At 41.9% G+C, this 13,721-nt stretch overlaps 1 protein-coding gene across 3 annotated transcripts in view; it reads right to left on the reverse strand.

The window, feature by feature from the left end:
• LOC310866063 (atlastin-2-like) overlaps nt 1-13,721 on the reverse strand; it is a 36,125-nt gene that overhangs the window by 8,671 nt on the left and 13,733 nt on the right. For 2 of the 3 annotated variants that reach the window (XM_083775364.1, XM_083775362.1), the window contains exons 3-9: nt 12,282-12,503; nt 7,053-7,205; nt 5,348-5,452; nt 5,177-5,227; nt 3,050-3,106; nt 2,801-2,893; nt 1,615-1,753 (exon numbers count right to left, since the gene is read on the reverse strand). In XM_083775364.1, the coding sequence (XP_083631490.1) occupies nt 1,615-1,753; nt 2,801-2,893; nt 3,050-3,106; nt 5,177-5,227; nt 5,348-5,452; nt 7,053-7,205; nt 12,282-12,503 (820 nt within the window). The remainder of the gene's footprint in view (nt 1-1,614; nt 1,754-2,800; nt 2,894-3,049; nt 3,107-5,176; nt 5,228-5,347; nt 5,453-7,052; nt 7,206-12,281; nt 12,504-13,721) is intronic. The other variant, XM_083775363.1, reaches the window with a different exon arrangement.

Below are 13,721 nucleotides of genomic sequence, written 5' to 3' on the forward strand. Positions count from 1 at the left end.
ATGAGTATCTATACATTGACTCAAGTACTGTACTGGAGTTGAGTACTTTGTGTACCACTGGTTGTCACTAGGGTTGCCACCTTTGAGATCTTGAAATAAGGGACACTCTTTACGCCTGCCACGGCCTTGCGGCGCAGGCGTGTGCGGCAAGGCCGGCAATAAGTTGAAGCAATAAGTTGAAGTTTCCCTTCAACTTATTGTTTATGGCATGATATCCACAACTTTTGAAGTCGAATTTTGTTTTCCAAATGAGCATAACAACATAAAGAGTTCTGATTGTGAATCCGAGTGGTTCTTTAAATGGGCACAATATTTAATTATATTGATTTATATTTATATTAGACTTTAAAAACTCAACATTATTAAACAATCAACTATAATAGTCTACTGAAATAGCAGGCTAACCTATCCCCACATCAGCAGCCAAGATGTGGGCTATTGGGCAGGTATTAGAAATACTACTTTTCATCATTACTCCACTGCAGCAGCAGCATTATCTTTGAATCCACCAGCGAGATGAACTCAACCGAACTGGAGTTGAGTGGACATGTCTTCTGCAGCCTTCACAATAAAAGCTCAGATTTATAGGCCTACTCTAGTTTGGTTCCGAAACTGTGGGTCTTGTCAGTTGTCACACAACATCCAACCCCCTGCGTAGCAGTAATGCTACATAATGGTAATATTAAAGCTAATGCTAACCCCAATACTGTCCAATGTATGAATGAAAGTAGATGAGTGAGATAAAAGTGGCATACTCTACTGTATGCGTTTCTGGTCAAATGAAGCTCTGTAGCTAACATTACTTAAGCTAACATTACCCACTTGGTTGCTTCTTGAGTTGCACAACATGCGCAGGGGGAAAACAACAAAAGTTTGACGATTCGACTAAGAGAAGTGATCTGAATAGCACAACACCAGCGCTAAGGGCCCCAGTGCCATGCATAAAATGCAGGGGATACCCTCGTGTGCGTATATGGTAAAACTACTGGTTAGGTGATGTGTACCCATTGACATAGAAAAGGTAGATGCCTCCTTGAGGCTCCTTCGGCTCTGGGGAAAACATGGAGGCAAGCTTTTGCGGAAGCATAGCAGAAGCTTCCGTGTGCGTCCAAGGAATGTAATGGTGCGTCACAGAAGGGGATGTTCGGTAGGCCAATCAGAGGCAATGTAAACATTTGTTTTCTCATGCCAATAAAGCTCCTTTGGATAGAGAGTATGCACACAGAAAGTAGCTCATAAAGTTTCTATGGTGCATTTTTATGAAACAAAAACTTTGCAGATATAAAGAGGATAATTGAAGCTTTTCGTAACGGCTGCAATGTTGGTGAGTTTAACATTGTTTAATGCAGTCAGACAGGACTTTTCTGTTTGGATGAATGAGCTCTCAATGCCAGAAAGTCGTTTTTTGACACTCAGTGGGCGTTCCCGCATAACTTCCAGGTACGATGATGTCACGCGCATACCCTCTATTGAATCGATAAGTCCCGGAAAAGATGCGCTGTGATTGACCAGTAGTCACTAGGAGTGACAGTGACACAGGGTCACTTTCGCTTCACTTACGCCTTACGCTGCAGCGGCCAATGAGGCATACATAACATCCATGCGTGTACCCACCTTTGAGTCGGCCATCAAAGTATGGGTTAGTGGCCACCTTGAGGCCGGGGTGGGGCAGCAGGAAGCAGCCGATGTTGGAGAAACAGGAGTGGATGTGTTTCCGCACGTTCTGAAGCTCCTCATGTTGGTTCTGTTTCACCTGGAGAGGACAGGTTGAAAGGACATATACTGTGTTTGCATGGAGTGTGTCAACTGGACATATACTGTGTTTGTATGGAGTGTGTCAACTGCCATCCTGTGGGCATTTGAAACTCTGAGATAATTCTGTTGAACATGATCTGTGGTTCAGAAACCTTACAGAAAATGATGTATATTTTTCCCAAAATCTAGGACTTTCTAGAATTTGAGGTGCACTTAAAATGCATATGGAAAATATATTAATCTGAATTATTAACATTTCAGCAGAAAATAAAAAAGGGCGATTTATGGCACTCTGTGAATTTGTGCCCTTTGCCCCATCTTTATGCTGAGGAAAACGCATCACACTCATGTGAAGTAAGGGGTGCTCTACATCACATTCTGTGCTCAGCCAATCAAATCATCACGCCATTCCGGACAATCACTTTTGACGTCCTCAATACGTACTTTTCTCAGCCAATCAAATCATCGCTATGGGGTGATCAGCCAATCAAATCGTGTTTGTGTTCACACAAACAGACAAAGCTGGCCATAGGAGGGGGATAGCCCACCTCGAAAAAGACATGCCCTTTGCATTTCTGTTTTTTTTTAATCACACCTGTGTGAAGTGAGGGGCACTCTTATCATCATACCTCATCTCATTCCGGCCAATCAATTGCGTCCTCACTTTTGTCTTCAATGTTGGTGTTTATGTAATGTTTGCGTTTACACAAACATTGATTCATTGTCATTATCAATGGCATTTAATGTTTGTATTAACCAATTTTGGGCGGGAACCCCTTTTGGTGTTTTAACTAAGCATTATGTTATACTTTAGCTATTGAAAAATAGCAGATCTACAAGCTCATAGCGAGCTTGTAGGTCTGCTATTTTTGAAAAATCGTAAAAATGCTGCACAAATCTTTGAATATATATTCTTTCAGAGCAAACTTTTTTTCTTTTTCGAGGTCAGGCCTAAATGGGTTAAGACAATGTTTATGTTTACACACACCCTCAAAGCTGGGCTAGCGCACCTCCAAAAAACAGTGGTGATTATAGGACTTTTTACCTGTAGCCGTTTTTCCAGGAAGGCTTTGCCTCCCTCCAGACCATAGTCATGCTCATAAGGATAGCTCCAGTCTCGAATCAGGAACATCAGGGACTGGAACACACACACCCCATAGAGTTTACAGGAGTTTACAGACTCAAGAGTAGTTTAACGCGTGATTTATTTATCTTGGGTCAATGCCGGAGCTTGTGGGTAAATATACTACACACTAGGAACACAAATCAAACGTCAGCAGAATGAGAGCAGTACCTGGAAAGGTTTCAGGTAGATCTCTTCCATAGCCAGGCGTCCATATTCTGTGAAGAGCTACAGAACAGAGACAATATCAAGAGCTGGAATGTATGACAAAGAATATGATATTGATGTAATTAAACAACATACCTCCAACATTTTTATGTGTGTCCCTTTACTTAAAGCTGCAATAAGCAATATTTTGTCAAATTTTTAATCAAAAAGAAAGTAGTCTCTGTGACACATCTGGGGGCCACAATATGCATTCAAAGATTTTCCTAGAAGCTTTGTCATTGGTTTGTTTGTCTACTTCCCGATTGGTTTTCCGTTTGTCTACTTCCTGATTGGTCATTTCTGCAGGGTTTTTCGACCAATGACAAAGCTTCTAGGAAAATCTCTGAATGCAGATTGTGGCCCCTAGATCTTTTTTGGGAGCGCTTTACTCATTGCTGGCTGTCTGAATACCAAAAATCACACCTGTGTGAAGTGAGGGGCGCTCTTATCATCTTACATCAATTACAACATAACTAGTTTAAGCAACGGGTGCTAATGTTTGTTTTAGTCCTCAAAACAAACTCTCTATTGTCTATGGCGTTTTCTTAAACAAGCATCATTGAAAGACAAACATTGAAGCTGTATATAGGAGGCTAGCGCCCCTCAAAAAATAAATACAAATAAAAAGGTCGTTAAAATGTTGACATATTATTGCTTATAGCTACACGCCAGCCAGCAAAGTGGCCAACGTGCACCACACAGGGCTGAATATGAAAATGATGCGCAATTATGGTTCCACAAGATTCTTCACTACTTTTAAATCAATTCAAATCAATTGTGGTTAGAGCGTCCGCCCTGAGACTGGGAGGTCGAGGGTTTGATCCCCGAGCCGGGGAGACTGAAACAGGACCCTACTTGGCACCCAGCATCAAGGGTTGGATTTGGGGGTAAGTCCCTGCGACATACTGGCGTCATGTCCAGGGGGTGTACTTGTGCAACAAAGTTGGCTCACGCTACAGAAACAGGAGATACTAGGCTCCTGCCTTATGGGCCGCATGGCTCAGCCGGGCCTCATGTGACCTCTCTGTGGAGCCATGTGGATGAAACTCGTCCACGAAACATGGCTCAGCTCGGTTTCAGTTTACTTTTATTTATAGTACAAAATCACCCCAAGGGGTCTCTGTGCACTGTGCAGCATTAATCCATCAATAGCAATAGCAATTGATTTACGTTGCAGCATTGATTTGAAGATTGTATCTTTCCTGCACGATTTGGTACAAGTCACAGCTGAGGAGACGCTAGCGTTCATCCAGCTGCGGACCATGACAACAAGACGCAAACTGCCAGCAGCACCTGTGGTGTTCTCTTCTCAGCCACCTCCTTACACTGCCAGTAGGGTCCCGGTGCCTACCACGTCCTTCAACCCAATGTTAATCAAATGTAAATTTATCCTCGTCTTGTGGCACCTTGAATAACGTGCTGCACCATATTGCACAGTGCACAGCGGCTGCTATGCACCATATATATTATACTGTATATATATATATTATCTTTGGTTATGTTATACTTTAGCTATTGAAAAATAGCAGATCTACAAGCTCATAGCGCTACGAGGTTGTAGCTCTGCTATTTTAGAAAATGTGTGAAAATGTGGCACAAATCTTTGAATATATATTTTTTCAGAACGAACGAACGTTTTTTTTTTTTTTTTTAAGATATCTTTTTTGCGGCTTACGCCTTTTATTGGTTTTTTTGAAGGGACAGACAGTAGGCTGACAGGAAACGGGAGAGAGATGGGGGAAGACATGCAGTAAAGGCCGTGTCGGGCTCGGGAGTCGAACCCGCGGCACACTGCGACTGGATAACCAGTCGGGTGCCCAAACGGTTACGCCACCGCCTGGGCAGAACGAACGTTTTAACTCAAATCTTTGCTTCTGGGGGGGGGGGGTCGTCCCTGGAACAACATATTTTCAGATGGGGGTCAGTGGCCAATTACATATAATCTTGGGGGTCCTTGAGGTTTTTCAGAAAACGGTCAGGATTTAGAAGACATTTTTTAAAGGTCAAAATGGGTTAATACGCGCAAACAAATGCTCGGGTGATTGACTGAATGCATTCCGTTTGAACCTTATGGCACAACATGATACTGACCTGCAGATGTTGGAGGTCGTCTTCCTGTATGTTCTGGGACAGATTGTAGACCTGAAAAACGGATAGAAAAATGTGCCGTGAGAGAGAGAGGGAGAGACTATTTTTTTTATGAAAGAACATACAAATAAAAATAACATGCATAGAAACAGAGAGGCTTTTTAAAAATCACACCTGTACAGAGCTGGTCATGGTGCTGAGGGCGAACACAGTAGCACAATCCTTGATGGTAGATTGGCTGTCAAATGCTCCCTGTGTGTCGACTAGCAGCACTGCAACCTGGGAGGGACAAAAGGGAGAGTAGTTCAACCCATTGACTACCCAAGGACATGTCCACACCCGGAGTCTTGGCGTTTCCAGTGTTTAGATGGCGCTCTTCGCCAACATAACCCTCAGTCATACAGGGAAACAGGAGATCACGAAATCTCATTCGCCGTTGACCTTCTTGTTCTTGAATGAAAAACTAAATTTCTCGCCTTGCTTCTTTTCCTCTCTATTTTGGGCCAGACATGCCATTTTCAACAGACAATAATTAGAGAACAAAGGATCAAAATGAAAAAATAATTTAATTAAATAAGAAATGCGGAAGCACACAGAAAACCTCCGCTTAATTAAAAACGAAACATCACTGACAGGGACTGCATTATTTATTAATTTACTCTGGTAGTAGTAAAATGCATTTCAGACACAATCCGTGTCAGAAAAGTACTGGTGAAAATGGAAGAAAACCTCCCTAACTAGGGGTGCACGATTATGAAATTATGACCGATATCACATTATTTGCAAAGTCATATCTGCCGATACCGATTCTGACCGATTCAGATATTATACGGATTATGCTGCCTTCAAACATTAGAAATACACAAAACAAAAGCGACAGTCATTGACGGTCACATAATTATAGCATCATCGATATCTGTGAAAATAATCTGGATTATCTTTTTAGACCGATCCGATGCAGCAATTTTATGGCCGATACGGCTGATTCGATATGCTACTGATTATATCATGCATCACTAGACACAACTCTTAGTAAATGTATCCATTAATAATAACTAAAGAGTGGGAAAACCTGCCTATAATAAATCATCACATAGACACGTGCGTGTGTGCGGGTCATGTTGTGCCCAGCTGCACCATGACGGTAAAGGTTTGGTTGTTCAGACTTCCAGCTGTCTGCATGGAGCTCAACACCCAGCTGCTTCATGAACTGACGGATTGAAAGCATGTGCAGCATTTTGTCTGTGTGCTTATGTGTCATTGCTGCTCTCCTATTCATTACATCCCTATCTTTGCGACATCATGCATTGCCTACTTAACTACTCGTTGCTGCAACAATTTCATTTCAAAAGACAAAAACAACCACACAATCTCAAGGATTAAAATCTTAATGAGAACAAGACAGACCGTCCCAAAATTGGCACTACTCTACTTAAAGGGATAGTTCACCGCCACATTTTTTTCTATCGATTTCTCACCCCATGGAGACTTGAATTCATGGAGATTTGTGTTTTAGTCGCATTCTTTAGCGATGAGCAGCAGTGGTTACTTATGGAGACACAAAGCGTCTCCTTTGTGTCTCCATAGGCAACCACCGCCTATATTTTGGGGTGAAGTATCCCTTTACCACCATTTAGGCCAGATGCCAAGTTCTTAAAAACATATGTAGTTATATACGGTAGCCAAAATCTAAATGACACAGATACTTAACCGGATTTAACGGGTTGAACACAAGGGTACCCATCTGTGGTCCTGAGCTTCCACCTGGTTGGGCCCATATAATGTGTCTCTGACAAAGTTATATTTAATTGGTTCAAATGTCAATACCAGTTCTTCCATTCTCTGAAGAACTTTGTGTCTGGCAACAGTTGGCGCCTACCTTAGTGCCGTCGGGCTTTTCGACCACGAAGACCTCACTCCACACCTGGATGCCGGTCGTCTCCCTCTCACAGCCTCCCCTCCAGGTGAATCCTGTCAGGGGCTCATCCTCCCCTCCTATCCACACATTGTTCTGCTGCTGCTGCTGTTGCTGCTGTGAAGGAGAGACAGGTGAGAAAATACATTAGAGTTAAATTAACAATAAGGATTTTACTGTGTAGAGCGGACTAGCCATATTCTCACTTTGTAGAACAAAAACGGTGGACGGTTATGGCAAGAAAATAAAGTATCTCTTGGTATGCATTGAATAGAATGGGAATTGAATGGGGCTATGGGGTGTTGTGCTAATTCGCTTATTTCCATCACTCAAAATTATAATTTCTTTGTATATATTATATCCTCTCTTCATAATGTAAATAATACCCCAAGCGGCACACTTTACTACTTTACTACTTCAATGCAATGCAATTCATTGAGGGCTTATGGTAGGGAAAATAGCCAATAAGGAGTTTTTGCACAAAAAAACACCTGGACCTCTTTGGTGGGGACGTAACAACTACAAAGAAAGGTAAGAAAGATAAGAAAGCATTCTAGCATGGAATTCTCCTTTAAGGCACGCCCAAGATAGGGCCACATGTGTCAGTACTGTATATCAGTTAAGTCCGTGGACCATCGTTTGAGAAACAGTATAAGAGTGTTACGAAAGCACTACCGTAATCTTAGCCCATATCCCATTACAACACAACAGTGGTCCCCAGGTTGATTCTTAGTCAAGGTGGTGGTCCCTGGTTCACAATCAGTTGAAAACCCCTGGTATAGAATCAAGTATTACACAACATATACATTGGGTGCCACAAGAGAAAAGCTTCCATCTGTGAACACTGCATCCACCATTGTCTGCCCCTCTACTGGGCAGATTTCTCATCACTTCAAATAAGGACGTATAATGGCAAAAGGGAAAGGCAAGCACGACCACAATGTTTACAAAGGTGACAAGGGACCAGACTGACCACACTATGAAAATGTTTAAACTGCCTTCAAAATCAAAGCACTGATTTACAATGCAAAGTATGTCTGAACAATGATTCCTGGTGACTGGCTTAGACAGGGCTATTTCTCAGTGACTGTGTGGCAAGTAGAGAAAAAAACGTTTTAATACCAGCTTGTATGACCTCTACAGTGGTTAACTTTTGTTTTGTTTTACTAAGCATAACAAAGTCCTACTTGCATAGGTAGAATAAGCAAATTGTCAACTAAAGCATAGTTTTATGAAATGCACATAGTCTTCTCAGAATTAGATGAAAGCTGCTGCTCAACTGAGCAGCTTAACATATGGCAGGTTCAGACTTTCAGTTGTGCAACACTGTGTGTGTGTGTGTGTGTGTGTGTGTGTGTGTGTGTGTGTGTGTGTGTGTGTGTGTGTGTCATGGGTCCAGCTGCTCTTATAAGGTCTGAAGGACAAGTTAATACTTCCAGTTGTCCGCCTTACACTCAACACCCATCTGCTTCATGGCTTAATGGATTGAAATTGAAAGCCATTGCAGGATGTGCTTAAGTTGTATGTCTGCAAGACATGGATGCATTATTGCTGGTCACTCCTATGAGTGGACACATTTGACATGAAGTTTTATGTTCTACATAGTCAAGAGTTATATATGAAAGTATCGACATCAAGTTTGATTATGACACCACATAAAAAATTAATATTTCCAACTGATTTTGGATGTCTACATCCATATACCGTAAGTTTGTAACAGCATTTCTTTCACATCGGGACGTTGTAATGTTTACTGGAATCAAAATCTTCTTACTCATCAGTCAAGTATTTTCAAAACGGGTTGGAATGTCCGGATGTTAAAATAGGACAAAGGAAGCTAAATGTTTATAGTTTTTGCACGATTATGCAAGCATGATCATTGCGAGCCGATGTGTGATCTAGGGCCTACAGGCTCAGTGTTTTACACAAAAGTGAATAGGATTGGCTGTGTGAACAGGAGGAAGGATTACGTGCAGGAGGTTATTTATGTCTTAAGACTTTATTTTAAAAAACGGCACACGTGCCTAATCTTGCCTAACCCCAAATATCTCAGAAGGGGGGACAATTATGTGTGGCTAATACTGCAAACTACTGAACTGATCAGTGTTTTGGAAATATTTTGGTGGGATCAGGCTGAAACCATGCCCAAATATGGACTCGCACATCATAAATAGAATAGACATCATAGACTGGACACCTGGCCTGGGGGGGAGACAGACAGTATGCACTTCAATGAGCACATGCACTCTAGTAAAACTGGCCAAATTGTAACTGGCCAAGCATTATTTCCACTAAACTGCTTGCGGCACAAAGATTTCCTTTCAAATAGGGATGCACCGATCCGGCTTTTTGGCATTCGATACCGATTTCGATACATGGGGGTCCAGTATCTGCCGATACAGAGTACCGATCCGATACCCCCCACAAAGAAACGTAATAACCTATTAAGCTGTATGCCTCACTGTGTGGAGTCTGGAATCATTATTTTGTGTAAGGCAACATCAAGGCTTGACTTAAACATTACTTTCCCAACTTTGTAAAACAAAATGTAACAAACACAGATATAAATGCACTGAATTATTTATTAAATAACTGTGCAACAATTAGACCAGGTTAATGTGTGAGCAGGCTAGCCTGGCTGCATTCCACATGTTATACTGTCAATACTACACTGCTGTGTCACAGAGGAGGTAGAGTTGTTTTCATACTGTAATTACACATAATTATCGGATCGGATAATGGATCGGCCACCGATCCGATACCCGATCTAGAATGTTAGCCTGGATCGGCGCCGATCTCCGATACGAGTATCGGATCGGTGCATCCCTACTTTCAAAGACAAAACCCACATTGATGATCTTTGGAAATGTCATTTTGACAATCAACAAGACTGTCCCAAGATTAGCACACGTCTACTGAAACCCATTTAGACCTGGAACAACTATTCATTGTCTCCGCCAGGCCAAAGGCATGGAGGTCGATTTTTGAAATCATAAATGCAGTGTCCGATTGCCGTGAAAGGCAATCAAATGGCTCCCTTTTCATATTGTCCCATTATAGCGCCACCCGGAGGCCACAATAACATACTTGACATGGCGGAGACCTGCGGAAGTTTTTCAGAAAACTTGGGACAGGATTTAGAAGGAGTTTAAAAAAAACATAATCTGCCTCAGGTTTAAATGGGTTAAAACTATCCCAGCGCTCCAAACTATTTGTGGCCATAGTAATTAGCATTGTTCCCATTTCTTGCAACTATGCTACTACCACATGATTGTTGAAGCACTTAGCGAGGTGACGAATTCACGACGACATTTTAGGTTATTACCAGACCAGTGTTACGCCATATTACCATGTATGCGTATAATAAGCGACATTGGGCTTGTTTTTCTGTTAAGTCGCTTGTAAATATTGGTAGTTGTGGCCCAGGTTGTGTTTTTTTGGGCTCGTTTCTTAAGTGTAGTCAGTTTTTTGGGCTTGCTTCCTAATGTTGTATAAACCAACGGTTTTAAAACATTTTCATGTCAACCTCTGGAATTAACTCCCCAATCATCTCAGAGTTGCCCCCTCCCTCCTCTCCTTCAAAAACTCACTCAAAACCCACCTCTTCAAGATAGCCTTCCCCAGCTGAGGTCTGGTCTGGTCTGTTTTTACATTTTACTTGCCTTTTTTTTGTTTTTGTTTCTTGAATTAAACTTGTTCCTACTGTTTTATGTAAAGCGTTTTGGGTACTTAGAAAAGCGCTATATAAATCTGAGCTATCATTATTATCAGTGCTTAAATTTCTCCGGTAGCTGTAGAGGGCCGCCACCCCAAATGCACAATATACAATACGTCTCTATTATTATTTTAGTTTCATTTTCAAGTCAACTAGGCTTCTTCCTCGTCATAGTTACTTCTATTTCCAGTACGATTCCAAAATAAAATATGTCTTGAACGATCGCATTGCAAGTACAAACAAATAAACACTCTTATTTTGAAATGTGTGCCTGTTTTGAGAGGAAATAGGTGGCTATGGAAACAAAATGGTGAGTTGAGTAACAAGTTATTGTGAACAGAACTGACTGCATTGCCAAAACTCGCAAAGACACTCGGCTTTACAACATGAATATCATAACGCTTGCTTTGATGGGCCGGGAAAGAAAAAAAAGACTAGTACAGAATTAAGTAGTAGTAGCATTATTGACTTGTCATCGTAGGAGGAGGCGGAGGAGGAACTTGGATAAGGACAACAACAACGCGCATGCAGGTATTTAGCATTGCGTACTGTTCTGATGATGGGCCACCCTAACTTGTTATACTGCATTTTATACAGTATGTAATATAACGTTGAGCCGCTGTGCCAACTGAACTGCAAAAAACTAAGCGTAGGATGCAGAAGGTGATTGCCGACCCCTCCCACCCTGCCGGCTCTCTTTTCGCACCCCTGCCCTCAGGTAAGAGACTCCGGTCTCTAAAGTGCAACACCTCCCGCTTTAAGAACAGCACTTATCCCGAGGCTGTTCTCCTCCTGAATGCTGACCCTCTTTTCACTCGCACTTTACAGCGTGAACTTCGTGAAGCTGCTTTGTAAAACGATGAACTGCAATGAATTGCTATTCATTTATTCAACATGAATTGTAACGTTTTGCATTCTTCTTATTTATTGGTCCCCCTCATATGATGTTTGTACTTTTGTATCTTGTTCTACTGTCTGATTATGTAATGTGTATGTGTGTCTGTGTATGTCTGTTTTTAGTGCACTGAAACAAATTCCAATCAACTCTGTTGACATGGCAATAAAGTCTTGAATCTTGAAATGCCTACTGTAGTTGTGTGTTGTGAGCCGGCAGGCCCCTTGTGTAAACTGCTGCTGCAAATGTTATCGATTGACTGATTGGACATTTTATTCAGTTTGTAGAACGGGTGCAGTTCAAACTAAAGTAGTCTACACAGGTCAATACAAAATCTGACTGAGTATGAAACCAGAAAAAGACTTGTTACTTCAGGGTCCTCCATTTTCAATTCATCAGAACATTTAAACAAAGATATAAATACGTCTATATGCCTACTCTATTGTGTTCCGATGGGTGGGCTGGCAAAAAAACTGAATGAAAAACAAATTTTGTACGTGCACGCACCCGAGCTCCGGCACCTAAGAATTTAGAAATTAAGCACTGATTATTATTATTATTTGGGGGGGGGGAAGCGTCTGACCTGGTTGAGCATGTAACGCAGCATGAAGTCCAGCAGGAAGGACTTGCCCTTGCGGAAGGCTCCGGCCACAGACACCACCACCACGTTGAGGTCCTTCACGTGGTCCTGGAGCAGGATCCTCTCCAGCGCCGCCGTGTCCAGCTCAAAGTTATGCTCGTCTTCGTCGGCCAGTACGATCTGGACGGGCCCGGGCTTAGCCGGCGGCGCCTCCTCCACCCTCATCTGAGGGAAACACCGTTTTGACATGACATTTTGTTTTCTTTGTACACATGCAGCATTCTAAATCATAGCCGATTTTTTGTCCTGTATATTCTGAAAAAGGCATTGAATTATTAAAATGCATTCACATTTTTTCTGTTATCATTCGAGTCCTCTTGTGGAGACATATTTAAAGCTGCTGTAGGCCCAGGCCGTAGCGTAACGGTCTGGGCACCGGACTGGTGATCCAGTCGCGGTGTGCCGCGGGTTCGACTCCCGGACCCGACACGGCCTTTACCGCATGTCATCCCCCCATCTCTCTCCCGTTTCCTGTCAGCCTACTTTCTATCCCTTAAAAAATCAATAAAGGCGTAAGCCGCAAAAAAATATCTTAAAAAAAAAAAAAAAAAAAAAAAAAAAGCTGCTGTAAGTGAATCAGGGGTAGAGGACCATTTGGTTGCTTCACGCTTGAGACGTTTGAACGCGAATATGGCATATATGCAGCATAGGCTATATTCTGCATTTCTTGCCATATATTGGCATAATAAGTCAATATATTTAAAATAAAACCATAGCACCACCATTAGACTTTATGTGGCGCACCCCCTAGAAGGCACTCACGCACCACAAGGGGTGCACGCACCACAGTTGGGAACCACTGCTTTAGAACATTCTAATGCAGGAAGGGCTGCGATTTTTCTATTACCGGTACTTTTTTAATTTCTTTCTTCTATTTGAAAAAGAAATATCCCTTTAAAAGGAAGCAATTGTTACTTTGACTTATAGGGCTACATGCTTTGTATGCTTTTGAGAGCCTTTAGCCTATATTTGTGCCTTGGCTTGAGCACAGCGTGTGCTTTGGATTGTGAGATAAAGAAACCAAAAGAGGCCAAAAGACAAAATCAAGATATTCTTTCCATTTTACATTCTCTACATTTGTGCAGTTCCTGCGAAGAGGCTTTATGTGCCAATTCTGACCACCTAGAAACAGTTTAGCTGCTCATAAAAAAAGAATGATTTGAATAAATAAAATGTTATGTTTAAATGGCGCTATATTCCGATAGCATTTACTGCGATAGTGCGTTTGTTCAGTAACAGTCTCCATGTCTCTCCAGATCTTTATTAAACATAAAATGTATTTGCAGGTTGGGGTACCAATTTTATCCAATCAGGAGAGAGAACTCACACTTGATACAGAGATTAAACAAGTGAAATTGGAAGTCATGTCAAGTCAAGGGGAAC

Source organism: Protomyctophum parallelum (assembly GCF_964188405.1).
Source record: "Protomyctophum parallelum genome assembly, chromosome: 10".
In the NCBI taxonomy this organism is placed as follows: Eukaryota; Metazoa; Chordata; class Actinopteri; order Myctophiformes; family Myctophidae; genus Protomyctophum; species Protomyctophum parallelum.